Source organism: Xenopus tropicalis, chromosome 1, assembly GCF_000004195.4.
Source record: "Xenopus tropicalis strain Nigerian chromosome 1, UCB_Xtro_10.0, whole genome shotgun sequence".
Taxonomy (NCBI): domain Eukaryota; kingdom Metazoa; phylum Chordata; class Amphibia; order Anura; family Pipidae; genus Xenopus; species Xenopus tropicalis.
This window is the reverse complement of record NC_030677.2, coordinates 148,732,156-148,750,320: the sequence shown is the minus strand read 5'-3', so window position 1 is coordinate 148,750,320 and position 18,165 is coordinate 148,732,156. Positions and strand designations below refer to the sequence as shown.

Genomic DNA, 18,165 nt, shown 5'->3' with positions numbered 1-18,165 from the left:
AAACAACTTTAGCTTTCATATACTGTGTAGGTATGTCTGACTACAATCAAGTCATTGGTAGTCTTTGCCTCTTTAGCTGTTGCAGCTGTTGTCAGCTGAGGTTTAAAAGGGGTGTTGGCACTGGTATTGTATTCCTCAGCAACTGAAGTGAAAAAAGATGCCTATCCTACAACATAACTATAGCATTTATAATGAACCTATAATAAAATTGAAGCTAATCAAAAGTCCAGTGTAACACAGAGCTTTTACATGGGCTTTTATGCCAACAAAAAGGTGGAGTGCAGCCATAGTTTAATAAATAATAATTATTTTCCAAAAAACTGTACACTTTTTTGGTTGAACACTAAATAGACACTTTTGAAAGTATGCCCCTTTTGGAGGTATTTTTTTTTTAGTACAGATAACATAAAAGATAAATAATCTGGGAGGCAGAAACTGATGTGTAAACTGGCTGTGGAACAGGCAGACATAACATTTCTTGAAAAAAGAATACAGAAAGAAAAGGTTTTTCCACACAAAAATAGTAAGATTTCTAGATCTGCCTCAAGGAATAGTTGGAGGGAATATGAACATATAAATACAGGGTGTAGTATTGGCACAGTGATAAGTTGTTAAACTTTTACAACTTGCAAATGGACAAACGTGACAAACCAGTTGTTCTTTAACATATGTTGCATTCCATGTTTTTGTAGGTTGGGTGAGGAAATGGTGATAGGGACAGTCCCTGTGTTGGTTCATCCAATGTTTTTCTTTGGAATGCCTTTTCTCTGACCACTTTCCAGCTGCTGATCAGCACCTCTCGTTGCTAGGAAATATATGCCAGCTTCAGCTGGAGTGACCTTGTTGGAAACATTGATTTATCACTTGGGCATAGTACAGTATGTCCTTCCAAGCACAATTCTTTTCCAGAGAGAAGAGAGGGTAGCTAGGGTAGATTTATCAAAATGTGAAATTTAGGGCACTGGCACACAGGGAGATTAGTCACCCACGATAAATCTCCTCTACCTCAGGCGACTAATCTCCCCAAAAGTCCTTTCCAGTGGCAAGAATGTGAATGGCTGGTGGGGTGGCATAGACATTGCTACTTTTTTCTGAAGTCGCTTGAAGTTTTTCTTGTGAGGCAAGTTCCGGTGACTTTGGGAAACCAAAGCAACGCCTTTGCCATCCCACCGGCGATTCACATTCTTGCCGGTGGGAAGGCTTTTCTGGAAGTTGTTTTATCGAGGATGACTAATCTTCTGTGCCGTTAAGATCACTACAGGAAAACTTACCCACTTTCTATTCATTCCTATGGGATTTTAGAAACATATTTAGTAATGAGTTCATCATTTGGTTAGGTAAAATTATAAAATAATAAAAACTTTGTTTAGAACAGAAAACACACATGGAAAGAAAATTCTAATATTCTATTATAACACAGTATTAATAAAAAAATGACTGTTGCCTGTCCCTATAAATACCCCTATAACCCAAGAAATGTGTCTATACTTATTGTTCAAGATGTTAGAATGAGTAATTTCTTTTGCATTTTTAAAGACCAGAGACTGGAATGAAGAATTGCAGACCACAAGGGAACTTCCACAAGCTCTTCCCACAGATCAGCAACTGAGACAAAGGGCCACCTTTAAGGTAAAAACGCTATTTATTATTACTGTTTTAGTATTATTGTGCATCACTGTATAATAAATGCAATCAATTTCACACACACACAAAAAGATAAAGAATGAGTTGATGATTACTTTTTCCTTATAAATATTGTCTGTATTCTGCATATGGATCAAATAAAGTGAACAGCAGAGGTCTCACTCTCCAACAAGACAGCTTTCCAGTGTCACAGATTATTAAAGATCTCCCAGTCACCGTGTGCAGCATTATTTAAGGTGGCCATACATGAGCAGATTTAAGCTGCTGATTCGAGTCCTTTAGTCAGATTCCGCAGCTTATCTGCCCTCATATGGGGCCTCCCAACGTGCCTCCCTAAAAATTGGCTAGGTGGCGATCGGGTAGATTTTGATTTGATTTTCCTATCAGACCCGGACTGCATCAGCTCATTGATGCAGTCCTCGGTCTGATGTCCCCTATGCTTGTCTTTGTAATTTATTTTGGTCCTGGGGCCAAACATTCAAATTAGCCCGATATCGCCCACCATAGTTGGGCATATCAGTTTGCCGACCTCACCAAACGAGTGGATTGTAACATCTATGGCCACCGTTACTTTACGGGTCTCAGATTAGATATTTGCAGCATTATAACATTATGCCAGGAAGCTTGTGCCCATTTATAAGTTGAAATATTTGTATGAAATAGCCATAATGCCATTACAATTACCATACCATTAGAATGTTGCTTTATGATATTGCCAGACAAGAATAATCATAATGATTTCAGTTTTGTTCACTTATGATCTTTACCAGATCAATTCCGATTTTGTGGGAGCATCTACCAGAGGAGCCATGGCAGTAATTGATGGTAATGTTATGGCAATTAACCCCAGTGAGGAGACCAAAATGCAGATGTTTATCTGGAATAATATCTTCTTTAGCTTTGGCTTTGATGTGAGGGACCATTACAAGGACCTTGGTGGAGACCATGCAGCACATATTGCAGCAAACCATGACTTGAAAGGAGTACAGGCCTACAGTGATCTAGATATTGAAGAACTTTATGTCCTAGGAACTGTGGTTCTCGATTACAGAGGATACAGAGTCACTGCTCAGTCTATAATTCCTGGAATTCTGGACCGTAAAGAAGACCAAAGTGTGGTATATGGTTCTATTGACTTTGGGAAAACTGTTTCTTCCAGTGTGAAGTATCTGACTTTGCTACAGAAATCTTGTAAACCACTGAAAATAATGCGGCATACAGTACTGAATGAGAAGGAAGAGGAAGTGATGCTTTGTTCCTCTGTGGAGTGCAAAGGAATTGTGGGTAATGATGGACGACATTATATACTGGATCTTCTACGTACTTTTCCTCCTGACATGAACTTCTTTCCTCTGAAAGAAGAGGAGGCATTGAAAGAAGAATGCAGCCATTGCTTCCCCAAATCTTACCGTCACAAGTTATGCAATCTCCGCCCTGAGTTAATAGACTCTTTCTTTCAACACAAGTAAGCAAGTCATTTTAACAAACTGTTATTGTATATACATCAAAACTGTGCAAATCTAGGTTGTGTTCTTACTCCCTGAAAGTTTCATCCCAATCATGGTTGTTCAAATCTCAGTTTTTATTACTGGAATTATTTTTAAGCTTTTGTCTTCATTTTAATTATTTATTTAAAGGAGGAGGCCGTAGATCAGTGATCCAAAAGCAGTGGCTGGTAAGCAACATGTTGCTCAGAACCTCCTTTGATGTTGCTCCCAGAGGCCACAAAGCAGGTGCCCATTTTTACATTTCAGTGGACTCCAGCTTGCCTGCCAGTGTTTGAAGCAGATTAGGAGCTTGGTGAGCCATGATAATTCCCATTCAAGTAAATAGCAAGTAATCTGAGACAAGTAGTGGTGTTCAAATGGCCCACGTGCATGGCTCTGTTTTTTAAAAAGATACAGTATAGCCACTGCATGGTCATATTTGCTTTCTTACGTCATGTAGCTCTAACTCAATGTCACTAAGTTAATAGAAAAAAAAAGTCCTTTGTCCCCTAATATTAAAGCTATAGAGCCAATGATTTATTTACAGAAGAGCAGGATGTGCCTGCTCATATAAGAATACCTATGTGCCTGCCCATATAAGAAGCCAAGCAATGTATACTAATTGGGAATGTTTAAATAAATGTGGTAAGAATTCCTGTGGTTTCAGATGTTATCTTTCCAGCTGAACGTAAATTTAAAATGCATTGCTTATTATTATTCAGAAGTTTTCAGTTGTCTTAATGAAGTGTTGTTACTGTAGGACAGTATTACTCTCCTATTTCATGTGAGTTGTGGTGGTGCCCGTTTCTATCCAGTGTAGAGCAGCAGATGTAATTTTGCCCGTAGGCTGACTGCTGATTTCTTATCACAATAGGTATGCTCAGTTTATGAAGCTGGTAATGGAGAAGACAAAAGATGGAGATTCCCAGCAAAACAATGGCATTGCTCATGATGAATCCCAGGAGAATGGTAATGTTCCAGAACCTTTGTAGCAATCTTCAGACCATTTAAAAAGCTTTTCAACTCTATCCACTACAGCACAATCCATTATCTGCCATAATTACATTTCAGCAAATCTTCGCTAAATTTCCATAAAAATGTTGCAGACTTGGGGGTGAATTTATCATGTCTCTTTAATTTAAAAAATCTTTTGTGAAATTGCTTAAATAACCATGAGTGACAGGCCTACATGAATCAGGCCACCAGTAGAAGTACCTCTAAACAGTTACTACTTTGTTCTTTAGATGAGAAGAAGGAAGTGGATATTGTTCGGCAAGCATGTCGAGAAGTTGGTTCCGTCCTCGATTATACCTTTGACATCCGTTTTAACCCCGACATCTGCTCAACAGGTAAACCGGGAAGTACTATATCTGAGTTCTTTTTGCAAGATTTTGATTTGGCTGTATCCTAAATGTTCAGCCCAACCTAATCCAAAGTCTTAAAGTCATATTAGTTTGAAGCACTGGCAAAATTAACATGAATATGGCAACATATGGCATGTTGGAGACTAATATTAAAGTTAGCACTAAACAACCATTCAATTTACAGTACACTGAAAATAGACAATGAATGTAGTTGATGAAGTACACCAAGCGCTATAGATATGGATGTATGGGTATTTTCAAGCACTTGTGTAATGCGATGGGGAGAAGGAATGTTCCATGGCTAGGACTCTCAGGTAGCCATGAAAGTTGTAGACAGAAAGCAACACCTCAATTTTGATTTCATTGCAAACTTAGCCAAAGTGCATGGTGTGTCTTTAGTACAGATGTGTGTTATAACCAATGCTAGGCTGGGAATTTTTTTTAGTTTGTTTACTATATTTGTTCTTGGCATGAATGTTATTTACAAGAAGAAAATAAAATAACTAATTTCTTCTATATCTAGTTGTAAGGTTTCCTGAGTCCCAGAAGGCAGTAAATCAATTGCAGAGACGACTGCTGAGTGAGGCTTCCACGTTTCTCCTGAATGTACAGATTCCTGCTTTTGTAAGTACTTTTACTTGTTGTTTTTCCCTTTTGGAGATGTACTTTTTTCTCTTATTTATTCTTAAATTAAGAATACTTGATTATAAATGTTTAGAATGGTAGATTTGGTCTGCGTTTCACACAAGTAGTATATTGAAGGAAAACATCTGATTGGTTCCTGTAGTTTACTAGACCTTGTGCAAACTTTGCAACTTTTCTTTCACTCCCTTCAAAATCTCTTAAAGGGGTAGTCCAATAAAACTTTGCAACAGGATTAGTGCCATATTCCCCATCAACGGGTAGTATTTACTGGTCACTTGTTTTAATGCAAATATCATCTTAGTTTTTAGACCTGTTGCAGACTTGGATACATACTTAACCATCTCATTAAGGTTTTCCCGTAAACAGTTCTCTCAGCTCTCACTAACATGCTGACTTTTCTGGCTTTGTAGATTAAAGGCTGTCTGACTCATGTGTTTGTTCCCATGGATGGTAAATCGCTCACTGAAGCACTACATTCCCATGGGATCAATATTCGCTACCTTGGAACCATTGCAGAAACGATAGATCAGGTGGAAGAACGGCAGCCTTTGGATCATGTTTATGTAAGGACTGTAGATTGGTGTTAAAGCAAGCAGTTTTGTAATTTTGCAAGCATATTGTATGCTCCTGATGTAATTCTGAAGCCAGGATTCCAGGCTGTTATACAGCCTGAAGGTTTCATTATACTACTGTATTGATTGGTACAGCAAGATTGCTGTTCTGTGTTTTTGCACCTCTGTGCTAGCAACACATTGACAGTTGGCACATAGACTACATAAAATAGCCCGGATCAGGGAACTCCATCATACCACACTAAATGCTCTTAATGAGTCCCATGTGGAACAAACCTAGAACACATTTCTAATGAATTTGTTATTGACCTGGAAAGCTTCAGCCATAGCCTTATTGATCGTTCTTATTTCTTCTACAGAGAATTGTAATAATGGAAATAGTCACACGATCAGCCAAGCAAATTCTACGCCACTACCTTCAGGTAAGGAGTGAAGTCACTGGAACAGAATGTCGAATGCACAAATAAGTAGAAAGCGCTGATCATTATTCAGTTCTAGTTCTACAGAGTACTTGACCTGACCTGGCTGCATTGTGTATTGAATATAGACTCAGAGAGGGTATAAATCTAAGATATGATAGTGAAGATCAGGCTTACCCGATTGTAGGTACGGTCCAGGTTCTCATGCCCCAGACCCTCAGCATAGGGGAGCCACATAGGAAGACATTCAAAGGCAGGCACTCCGGAAATCCAAGAAATTCAAAAATTGTAAAGTAGAAGCTCAAAATTGAAGTAAAATCAAAAAATACTTTATTTTAGTTATACACATACATGCTATAAAGAAGCCTAAGCCTAAGGCTTTTTTATAGCATGTATGTGTATAACTAAAATAAAGTATTTTTACCATTTTTTAATTTTTTGGATTTCCGGAGTGCATGCCTTTCCTATTGAATGTCTTGCATTGTGTATTGGCTTGCTAGGGAGTATAACCTTCTAACATACATTTTGACTAGTAACCTAAAGATATACTGTAAGAAAATAATAGCCTTTGTTTGTCCAACAGAAACAATGCAATATGACTACTCATAGGAGCATTTTGTACCATGCAGCTTTGAAGAAAACAAAAACAACAATTTAAACATTTACATTAGAACTTAAAAGTTTCATGCAATGTATAATACATTGACGTTCCTGGAAAAGGGATAGAAGTGTATTTAATTGAATTGATATGGCTGTGCCTATCTCATTCATACACCTTTAGACGTATAATTCTATACATCTGAAATTCTAGCAATCTAGCTTCTATCTATTGCAAAAGCTGTAATTTTTGATTGCTGTGGTCCAGGGCCAACCACAGCGATCAAAATAGCAATCCCTGTTGAAAACCACTTTTCAAACACTTAAAAAGGAGATGTGCTGCATGTGACACATACATGTGCCTGTGGGCAGTTATGCAGAAGTCAGTATATTTTTCTAAGCCCTATCCTTACCTGAAACCTCTCTCTTCTTTTTTCTTCTTCAGGGAGTAGAAATGTCAGCCTTGTCAGCAGCAGTAAGCCACTTCCTTAACTGCTTACTGAGCTCCTATCCTAACCCGGTGGCTCACCTGCCTCCAGATGAGTTGATGTCTCGTAGGCGAAAGGGCAAGAAGAAGGTTCGCCCACTGGAAAATGGAGACAGCATTTGGACTAGTATGAGTCCAGCTGACTTGTGGAAACAGATCTGTGGAAAGGCCAGAGACAGCTATGATTTCACACTTCCACGGTAAAACATTTAAACCACAGTCAGCAGCATTTCTATACTCTATGCTGCATGTGGTTAGTACAAAATAAGTACAAACTGGCTGATTTGGTCTAGGAGCAATGGATGTATCTCTTTCCTAGTTTTCTCTTTATAAATTGCTTGAGAAAAATATTCATTAAGATTAGGCAACTTTCAGTGCTGTAGACGTAGCAGATCTATGACTCCCAGCCACTAGTCTCAGTTGGTAAACTATGAAGTCTTATCCCTAGTATAATCTACATGGCATTTTTCTATATAGTTCATCTCAGTTTAATCTTCTAATTTTCTGTATCTTCATTCGCTGTTGTTTTTGTCGCTTGTTACAGTGATTCAGTGGATCAACTTGTTGAGAAGTTTAACCTCCAAAAAGTGACCCTCTTGCGGGAATTCTGCAAAAAAACTGGAATACAGGTATAATGAACAACTCAGGAGTTCATAAACAAGCCCTGTAGGTATGATTTTGCTATAAATATCATTAAAACCTTAAATACATTAGTTACAGGGCTCTCAAATCTTTGCATAACTTGGCACTATCAATTTGCGACTAAGTTGATGTGCAGGTCAGAGGCATTCTATTGGACACCAATGTGCCTCCCAACTTTTCTGCATGCAAACACTGCCGAATACAGGCTGAACTGCATACAGAGATACACAAATACACAAATCTCTATGTTCCATTGTAGGAGTGCAAAGAGTTGTGCCTCTTGGAGCAGAACCTAATTAAATTCTGGCAAGGAGCAAATTGCAAAAACCAGTATGCTTTGCATCCAATTTTCGCACATTGCACCTTAAATAAGGCCTCGTGTTTTAATCTCAAATGGCAATAAGTGGTGAGACAGGGCGAAAATAGTTATTATTTCTCACCTTAGATGAAACCCATAATTTGCAAATATGCTTCTACATAAGTAATAGAAATCAGCATCCGAGAAAATAGAAAGTAATAGAAATCAGCATCTGACTATTCTAATTTATCCTGGAACTGAGGTGGGTGATATTAGCTTTGCAGTAAATTCTATACTCCAGAAATATTTTCCAATTAAGGACATTGTTTGACTGAGTTTTAGCAACTGTGGTCTGGTTAAAGCAGTGCTTACCCAACTGTTGTACCTTTACTGACCAGAGGGGTTAGTGACAGTCACTCATAGATCACATTATAATGTAATATTTTGACATTTAATACAGAAATTTCTGCTTTCTTCTGGTTAGGTTCTTCTACGTGAATACAACTTTGAAAGTCGTCATAAACCAGCACTGACAGAGGAAGACATTTTGAATATTTTTCCAGTGGTTAAACACATACATATTAAGGCCAAAGAAGCAAATGAGCTGGTTAATAAAGCCCAAATCAGCATAGAGCAAGGTAGGAACCTTAGCCTCTTCAATTCAATCTGGAATGCAAAGCCTCTATAAGATTCTGAATATATATAAATTTGAAGAAAAGAGAATACTAATAACTTCCATAAATGACACAGAGACTAAGCGAGTATATTCACACATTCAGTTTGATTTAAACATATCTATTGCTTGAATAATAGATTATAGGCTTCATTATTATCCTTTCATATCTCACTTAAACATATAGATGCTCACTCCTGAAACAGAACTAATCAGTTGAATTCTCATATATTGTAAGAGTATCAGCATTTTGAAATTTGTGAGGAAAGGGAAGGACCGTCCTTTAAAAATCTCATAGCTATACTCCCTATTGAAGTTCCTGCAACATGAGGTTTCAGAAGATTTTTAGAAGGAACAGAAGTCTAGGAAGCGTCATCATACAATTCATAGTTTTGGGACCATAATGACTTTACTATTGAATGTTTTAAGCATAGTTTAGGCAAGGCATTGGTTGTTATCTTGTTTGTTAGACTGTGCTATAATAGTGCCTGAAATAATAGGATTTTGTAGTTAATGTAATCATAGGGAATGAAAAGGATATTGAAAAAATGAGAAAATTGTGTGTGTCTCTGCAGGGTGCCTAAAGCAAGCTGCCATCCTGTTAAATGAAGCCTTGGTCCACTTTAATAGCGTGTATGGAGCCGTGCATCCAGAGATTGCTGTCTGTCTGCGTGTGCTCGCCAGGGTCAAGTTTCTTTTGGGAGACATAGCAGAAGTAAGGGCCTAATCCAAATATATAACATCCTTGATACTAATTTTGAATAAACATAAATTGCTTCTAGGTAACTGGTAACTAATGTCAGGAGAATTTATTTGTTTTTTTTTTCTGCAAATACTAAACCCGTAACCACTTGATGAGCTTTTGTGCATATGGTTTCCAAACAGGCACTGGATAATCAGCAGAAAGCTGTGATAATGACAGAGAGGACTATGGGATATGACCACACCACCACAATCCAAGACTATGTACGTATCTCTGATGTGTATTGTTTTTTGTATCTGTGTGAAGAAATGGCACGGAGTGATATGCGTAAACAGTATCTATCTATCTATATCTATCTATCTATCTCTACATATCTATCTATCTATCTATCTATCTATATCTACCTATCTATACATACAAAAAAAAAACCTCACTTGTATCCATTTATTTTGATGCATAAGTACCTAAAAAAAAAGATCCTCCCCTTCAAAAAACACAGGAATTTTTGTCCATAAATTGCAATATACTTCAAGCTGCCAACTACATCAAAATCATCCCTCATCTGGCCAGTCCTACGCTCACTTTTATCTGATTCATTAGCAGGGATGCACCAAATTCAGGATTCGGTTTGCGATTTGGCCAAGATTTGGCCTTTTTCTGCAGGATTCGGCCGAATCCACAGTCCTGGCTGAACTGAATCCGAGTCCTAAAAATCACGTGACTTTTTGTCACATAGACATGGAAGTTGACATTTTTTTGCATTTTTCCCAGATTTAGCCCTTCCAAAACCTAATTAGCATATGCTAATTCGGATTCGGTTCAGTATTCAGCTGAATCCTTTACGAAGGGTTTGGGGTTCAGCAGATTCCAAAAAAGTGGATTAGGTGCATCCCTATTCATTAGTAATTCTATTGCTTCAGTATACATTTAACAAAGGGACTGAGTTTTATCTGCAATTTGCTTGCTTTTAAGGTTAAAACCCTCAAATGTTTGCCCTTTTATTGGCTCCACTGGGATCACCTGACTGTAGCTGGGAAGGGTGGGAGCTACAACATGGAGCTGGCCACTGCTCTTGTTTAACTTATAGCAAAAGGGAACGTTGTTCTTGCCACTAAACAATCTGAAATTATTAAGCAAGAGTGCAATGAGGGTGTGAACACAAAATTCATATTTTGAATTTCCAAAAAAGGAGAATTTTTTCTAATGTCTCTATAAGGCAGCTATAAAAATGTATCCAATAAAGCAGTACCTGTATAACTTGTATCTGTTATTTCAAAAAAACTAAAATATTTCTTGTTGCTTTAGGTCCTCCTTTCTCTCTACTGTTTTGCCAGCGGGCAGTTGCCAGTAGCCTTGAAACTTTTATACCGGGCTCGCTACTTACTGCTACTTGTTACTGGAGAAGATCACCCGTCCATGGCAACATTAGATGTAAGTGCAATATTCACTGCTTTCACTCACCTGCAAAATACAAGCTGTAAACAGCACAGATTCTGGGGTCTCTACCACCAGAGGCAGCAGCCCCGATGTCACCCCTACTCCCTTGCTTAGACTGAGCGTCTGAGTGGTTTAAGAGAGGGCTGCATCGCCTGTGCAGAGAAAGCTTTTGCACTAGCAGAGCTAAATGTTGGCTTTATTTACCAGATGTTGGCTTTTAATTTACCAGAGGTGGCTTTTTGCCACCCCTAGTAACTGGCTGCTCCTTGACACTTGAGGCATGGTTCTTAGAAGCGTCCCTGGGTGTCCTACCTCTGGTTTTACACTTTTCATAATTCAGTGTTTTGATTTGGATTGACTGATGCTTGGGGGTGGTGAGGTTTGGCTTAAGCAACCCGAAAAACCTTATTTTTTTCTCATTTGTACAGAGTAATATTGGGGTGGTTCTCCAGGCTGTTCTCGAATGCGACTTGTCTCTCAGATTTCTTGAAAAAGCCCTGGAAACCAACAAGAAATATTTTGGAAACAAATCTCTGGATGTTGCCCTCAGGTAGGAAAACTCTTTCAGATTAGAGCCAAACCATGATTTAACATTCTCTAATGCATTCCAGTGGGTGCATTTCCTGGATTCTAAATGTGTTTTCCTGCATTTTAATAATACTTTATAAAAATTTAATGTTAAAGTTTCTGTGTCCTTTAGGTATTTTAATACCCACAATATCAGTTATGCTTATTTATAGGAAGTTATTCACATGTATCCACAATTGTAGAAACGTAAAGAAATAACCAGTGTGCACTTTATCAGGACTCTTTCTTTCATATGATTCCTAGAACCCATTTTTATTTTATATCCTGGAATAGTACAATACGAATGTATCTTTTATCAGCTGAAAGGCTTATTCCTCTCCTATAAAACGTTGCATCCTATATAATGACGCTTTTGTCACTTTTAAATATAAATCATAGCCTCAAAACTCTAATCGTATAACAATTTGCTCTGGAGCACATCCGGGCATGGAATTATTTTTTTCATTTTATATACACGTCGGGGGGATTTAAAAGATTATGTAAATAGATGTGCATTAGCTTGGCCTTAAGGGGTTTTATATTTCTTATATTTGGCCTTCTATCGTACACCTTGTCTGTACTGTAATTCATAGACAAGGTATTATCAAAATGAAACATTTAGTTGTAACTGAAGTATGTAATACATTTATATATGGGAATGAAAACAGATTGATATTTATTCTGGAAAAAAATGCTTTTTCTGCATTTACTGCTACTCACTTCCTCCTTTATTGCTTTCAGTACAATTATGGGATCTAGTATCCAGAATGCTTGGGACCTGGGGGGGTAATATGGATCACCATACCAACTAAAAAACATTTAAAAATTAAATGAACTCAATAGGACTGTTTTGCACCAATATGAATTCCTGCAGTACAAGGCACTGTTTTATTATTGCAGAGAAAAAGGAATTTATTAACAAAAAATTATAATTATTTCCTATAGAATGGACTTTAATGGCCCATCTGTAATTCTAAACTTTCTGGATATGAGGTTGCACGACTTCAGAAAGTGAAGCGATGCGTATACCTTCCGACTGGCTCAGAAGTGGTGGTAGCTCCACAATTCCCATATACAGTAAATGTTCTTAAATTAGCAGCTAGTTCAGTTACTAGCAAGAAATGTACCTTGGCTGTATGAAGTTTGGTCATTATCTAGTTTATCCCTAAGCAACAAATTCTAATGTAAGTGGCATGGTAAAAAGGATGCATTTCAATCAGTGAATTATCAATAGCAGACTAAATGGGCGCCAGAGTGCAACTCTACTGATATCCACGTTGAATGTGATATGTGTGAAGAAAAGTCACAAGCAAATAGCTGACAGGGCAGTTCATACCCATATATTTAAGTAACCCTAAGACTCTATGGGGCATATTTAGCAAAGGATAAAAACAAAACTAAGCTAACCTTTATTCACTTATTTACTATTTGTTTTGTTTAGCCATCATTTAATAGCATTGGCACATACAAGCAAAGCTGAGTTCAGAGCGGCCATGCAGCATGAAAAAGAAACCTACACCATATACAAAGCCTTGGTGAGTAGAGCAGTTTTTGGAAGAATGTGATAAAAATATAAACAGTATATATACATATATAACTATATAAAAACAGCACCACCTAGCATTCAGTATAAAACGGAAAGGTTAAAGTCCCACCATTATTTTTTCATTCCTCCACCAAAGATTTGTCTGAATACCAGACTGAATTTGAAGGCTAATTTTATTTTATTTTATTGCTATTTTATCCTGTGGGATTTTTAGAAGTGTACCATTGTTTAATACATTTCTAAAAATCCCATAGGAAAGAATAGAAAGTGGGTGACTTTTTCTGTGGTGAGCTCTAATCTCATATTTTGATAAATCTGCCCTCAAGAATTTGGCTGAATTCTGCAAGGATTGTCAAGCTTTGCCTTAATCTGAAAAGGATTCTGAGATTTGGTGTCCCTATTCTTTTTTTAATCCTTTTCAGTTTTGAGATTGGAGTGTTTGAGCTCAGGCCGTTCAACACTTTAGACTTTGCAAGTTGTTTTTCTGCAGTATAATATATTTATACAGGGAAGTCTGAGAATAAAACTGAGCATAATATACTATACATTGTTCCCAAACATTTCCAGCTGGGGGATTTTCATGAGCACACAAAAGAAAGTTCGGCATTCCTGAAACACGTTACACAACAAGCTGTGAATCTGCAAAGAACCATGAATGAGATCTACAAAAATGGCTCTGTGACAACATTACCACACGTGCAGGTATGCAGGCTTCAGCAAGTTGGGCAGGACTGCCATGCCATGTGGACAAACATAGCAGATTCAGTACAAAGGCATGTAACTGGACTAGGGAAGAAGCAAATAATATGACGCTAGGTTTGAGGGTTGCTATAAATCCCCACTTGTGTAGCCTGCACAAGGTACTTCACACCTGCCATAGGTCCTGTTGCTTCTTACCCTGTTGATGCTCGTTAGGTTGCGTGTATAATTGAAAAGGGAAACTAGGGGGTGTCAAAGGGGATACCATGTATGGTCCACAGCAAGCCTGGCAGGCAGCTCTGTATTCATAGAAGTACAGGTCTTTGTGCAAAAAATAAGGCTCATGTATAAACACTGGGCACATTTGTCCATAGACAGGGACCCATTGCAAACAACTAGTGATTAGCTTTTTTTCTGCCAACATTAAGTAGAAGCCATGGATTGTTTCCCAGGTGCAAATTTGCCCAGTATTTATAAACAGCCGCAATGATTAGAATACCCTTGTGCCCCAGTACATTTTATATCAGCCCTATAGGATCCCCTGGAGGCTTTTATAGCAGGAAATAGTCAATACCAAACCCTAAAGAAAGTAACATTTGGCTGTTGTCTATATACATACACACAAATATAATGAACCTTTGGATGAGATAAGAATAGTAATATATGGAACAGTGCACATTTTTTTGAACCATAAGGAAGAACAAAATCAACCTCCAACTTTTGCCTGATAAAGAAACCTCAGAGCATGGACTGGTACCATATAAAGTGCAATTTTATTTTACTCTAAAATATGTGAAAGACTTTTTTGTGTTTTCTTTTTTTATGTATTTATTAAATCTGTTGTTTCTCAGATTGTTTCTCCTGGAATTGATACGCTTTTGCAACAGCTGAATATTATCAATGGCATAATCAGAATTAATGTAAGGTAAGGAACGCTCCAAGAAATAGGCACAAAGGGATTCTAGAGGATGTTACATATACATACAATTGAAACTGTTTGCTCACATTTGTGTATTATGTTTCAGCAAAAATGATACAAATGATAATGAAAAGACAGATGAGACACAAGATAATCAAAAGACAGACTTGGCTTCAGGGAGCCTAGAGCAGGAAGCTGCACCCCAAGAGGAACAGAAGGAACAAATAGATGAGCAGAAAGCAGGCACAAAGGAAAACCAGGGAAACCCTGAAGAACCGAAAGAACAAGAAGAGACCAGCTAACATGTTCACGGCGTGACCAACTGTTGTCACCAGAATTCCTGAACGAACTAAGGGACAACAGGTTGCTATCCCTGTTCTACACAATGGCCACTTGCCTGTACTGTAGACATTGAGGTTCTGTACATTGAGCCAAATTGGCAAGCATCAGTCTGTAATGCAGAAGGCAGTCTGATACACTGTATAGAATTCTGCATTGCCATATTTAGCTATGCCGCTAAATGGGAACTGTGAACTACAATATTAGTACATGGGACAATTCTTTTTGAAGTGGGTTGCTTAATTTTATATTCTTTTAATATAAGTTGTCTTTATAAGGTGAGGCCTGCTAAAGGTATTTTCTACAGCTTTTAGCTTTCATATATTTTTGCTTTTGAGCGAGGTGTGAAAGTGTCAGTGCTGCTGTGTTTTGTGCCATTGCATTGCTTGTATTTAACACAATATTTTATGCCATTGTTAAGTGTGTGAGGGAAAATTAACTTTAAAATTATGTACTGCTTCAAATGCACTTTTTCATAACAGTAACTCAGGGTCAAATGACTTGCTAAAACAACAGCTTGTATTTAATGTGATAAAGCAAGGATAGTAAGCCTGGTGCCTACTGTCTCTTCAGCTGCTGGGGACTGCTGGAGATTATAGATGCAAAACAGAAGTAGGCTTGCATAGGGCTAATGAGAGCCATTGATAGTCTTGATAAATACCTATCAAGACAATATAAACCTACCCAACATTTTCTGCTTCTAGCAAATCCCTTTAGCTATACATTGAAGCCATATATAAGCCATGAAACTGGAGAATTTTGTATGTACTCACCAAATTCTATTTGTCCTTATATAACTAACCAGCTAGTTACCACCAAATTAAATTTGTTCTTGTATAATAACTTACCAGCTAGTTACCATATATGGTATCTTAGGTAATGGCTGTAGGCCAATGGGTGGCCAGATTTCACGCCAAAAATTAATTTTATGGCCTTCAGTCTTCTCAAGGGTGCCATACACTTTATGAGATATCATCATTTTAATATATAACCAGGCCCACAAACATGTAGTAAGACATATAATCAGCAAACAATGCAATGAAAGTTGAGCTTTACATCATAAATCATTGAAATTGTTCTATATTTAGCTTTTTGTTCAATTCTGCTGTTTTGGTTCTAGGCCTTACTTTGCCTCTACTGCGCATGCAAAGATTGCCTGAAAGTAAGCCAGCACTAGGGATGCCCAAGGAAGGAAGTAAATAAAATGGTAATAAGGTGTGTCACTGGTACTTTTTCCCCGTTTTTTTAAAGAGTCAGTGACCTGGGGGGAGAAATATAGTAATTTAATTCACTAAGGGAGTGCATACAGTATTGCTACTCCCCTGTGAATCCAGCTTTCCTTTTAACAGAAAATACCATATCTTGGTGTAATACCAATGTTTGCATGTATATAGGAGGACATTTGCTCATCTCTGTGTACACCACTAAATGGGAGTCTTCAGCCATCAAATTTTCCACTTAACCGGACTACTATCTGGACAATTTCAATCAGATATTGAATGCTAAAGATTATTGTTTTGGCCCCATGCCTGGAACAATTTGCTGTTTAATCTAGTGGCCTGCCAGTGTATGGAAACCACAGTAAATGTGTCTAATTAAGGAAGTCCTGGGCTGACACACATGTGCCAGTGTTATAATGCATTCCTGCTACAAAGCAGTTAGCCTAACCTGCCACATCAGAATTTAATTCTGACCTTTGATGCTGCATAAGTTTATAACTACCTATATCTATGCAGTGCCTAACAGCAGCTCCATCCCAGTACCCAGGGTTTGTGGTCCCATGGCATTTTCACTACTACTTCTTCATGCTCAAAGTGCAGCATCAAAATGCAATCAGCCACTTGTCATTGCCATCACACACTTCTTGCCTTAAAATCAGGAAGCAAGAGTTTTTCAGAGACTGTTATATGAAAATGGCCCATGTCAGCATTTCTTTGCTATTTATACCCTTTTTGTAATATTATAGACAAAATGCTTTTACTGCCTGGAGGCTGATTTATTAAGAAAGGTACAAAATTGCACCAGTGCAAGATCTTTGCCTTCATTTTCTGATTTATAGTATTTTGAATAAAACAAATTTCTGATTGTGTGCAAAAAAGGCAACTTCACTGGCACAATTTATAATCTGTCTGAATATATCAGACCCCTGGGGCAGATTTATCATTTCTATTCATTTCTATGGGATTTTTAGAAGCATGTTCAATTTTCACCCATTGATAAATACACTAAAAATCCCATAGGAATGAAAAAAATCTGGGTAACTTTTAATGTATTAAGCTCTAAACTCACATTTTGATAAATCTGCCCCCTAGTGTCCTCATGGCGCACTTAAAGGGCGTGTAAAGTCTATATCACTGTGGGGTGGCAAAATGTTAGGCAGCCCCCAGTAAAACAGATTGCTGTTAGGCTGGTGCTCCTGTTAGTGGAGAACAGTACCGGCATGTGGAAAATACTCTCATGGCACTGTGCTGACATTAAGATCTTCATTCCTTTGGCAATTTGTGATAGTGCATGTGCAGCAGAGTAAATCTTGCTGGGTTTACTCTACTGCAAATGTGCAAACAGGAATTTGCCCAAGGGATACCCTGGTGTGGTACTGAGAGTTTTTCACTGGCTGATTCTCTTCCCCCAGCGAAATAAGCTTTACATGTCCTTTAAAATTGTACAAAGAACCTTTGTTTTTGCAATTACTTATTCAAAGTGATTACAGAGAGGTCAGGGAATTGTTATTGTGAGTTTCTTTTTTTTCTTGATTGTTTTCTATTTTCATTTTTACTTTTTTTGATACAGAATGTTTTTGGGCTTTCTTGTATATGCTTTAATAAATCTAATGAATTTACACTGCTGTTGTTCCATGAGTTGATCGGTTCTTGATTAATGCCATAATAGTGGACATAATAAAACACAGCACAGTTGTACAGGCAGACTTTTATATTTCAAATGTCTAGGTTTTCCTCCCTCCCAGCACAATGAGCTGTAAGGGAATGCTGGGTGTGGCATGCAGTTCAACAGCTGTTAGGGGTACCAGGTTGGACATACAGTCCATTACTGGAATAACATACTCTACCTTTCGTTGAAATATGTAGGAAAGTGCAGAAACTGGTAGTACACATAAGTATTAAACCCT

At 37.8% G+C, this 18,165-nt stretch overlaps 1 protein-coding gene across 1 annotated transcript in view; it reads left to right on the top strand.

Annotated features, from left to right (window-relative positions):
• The window catches only part of LOC100496989 (clustered mitochondria protein homolog), a 30,503-nt gene extending 12,624 nt beyond the window's left edge, over nucleotides 1-17,879 (top strand). Inside the window, exons 9-26 of the mRNA XM_002932088.5 lie at nucleotides 1,537-1,629; nucleotides 2,415-3,109; nucleotides 4,006-4,100; nucleotides 4,376-4,480; nucleotides 5,019-5,119; nucleotides 5,551-5,703; nucleotides 6,072-6,134; nucleotides 7,174-7,415; nucleotides 7,760-7,844; nucleotides 8,640-8,793; nucleotides 9,404-9,543; nucleotides 9,714-9,794; nucleotides 10,837-10,962; nucleotides 11,397-11,518; nucleotides 12,977-13,070; nucleotides 13,649-13,783; nucleotides 14,632-14,705; nucleotides 14,806-17,879. Coding sequence (XP_002932134.3) covers nucleotides 1,537-1,629; nucleotides 2,415-3,109; nucleotides 4,006-4,100; nucleotides 4,376-4,480; nucleotides 5,019-5,119; nucleotides 5,551-5,703; nucleotides 6,072-6,134; nucleotides 7,174-7,415; nucleotides 7,760-7,844; nucleotides 8,640-8,793; nucleotides 9,404-9,543; nucleotides 9,714-9,794; nucleotides 10,837-10,962; nucleotides 11,397-11,518; nucleotides 12,977-13,070; nucleotides 13,649-13,783; nucleotides 14,632-14,705; nucleotides 14,806-15,001 — 2,754 coding nt within the window. The 3' untranslated portion in view covers nucleotides 15,002-17,879. The remainder of the gene's footprint in view (nucleotides 1-1,536; nucleotides 1,630-2,414; nucleotides 3,110-4,005; nucleotides 4,101-4,375; nucleotides 4,481-5,018; nucleotides 5,120-5,550; nucleotides 5,704-6,071; nucleotides 6,135-7,173; nucleotides 7,416-7,759; nucleotides 7,845-8,639; nucleotides 8,794-9,403; nucleotides 9,544-9,713; nucleotides 9,795-10,836; nucleotides 10,963-11,396; nucleotides 11,519-12,976; nucleotides 13,071-13,648; nucleotides 13,784-14,631; nucleotides 14,706-14,805) is intronic.
• Nucleotides 17,880-18,165: the final 286 nt, after the last annotated feature.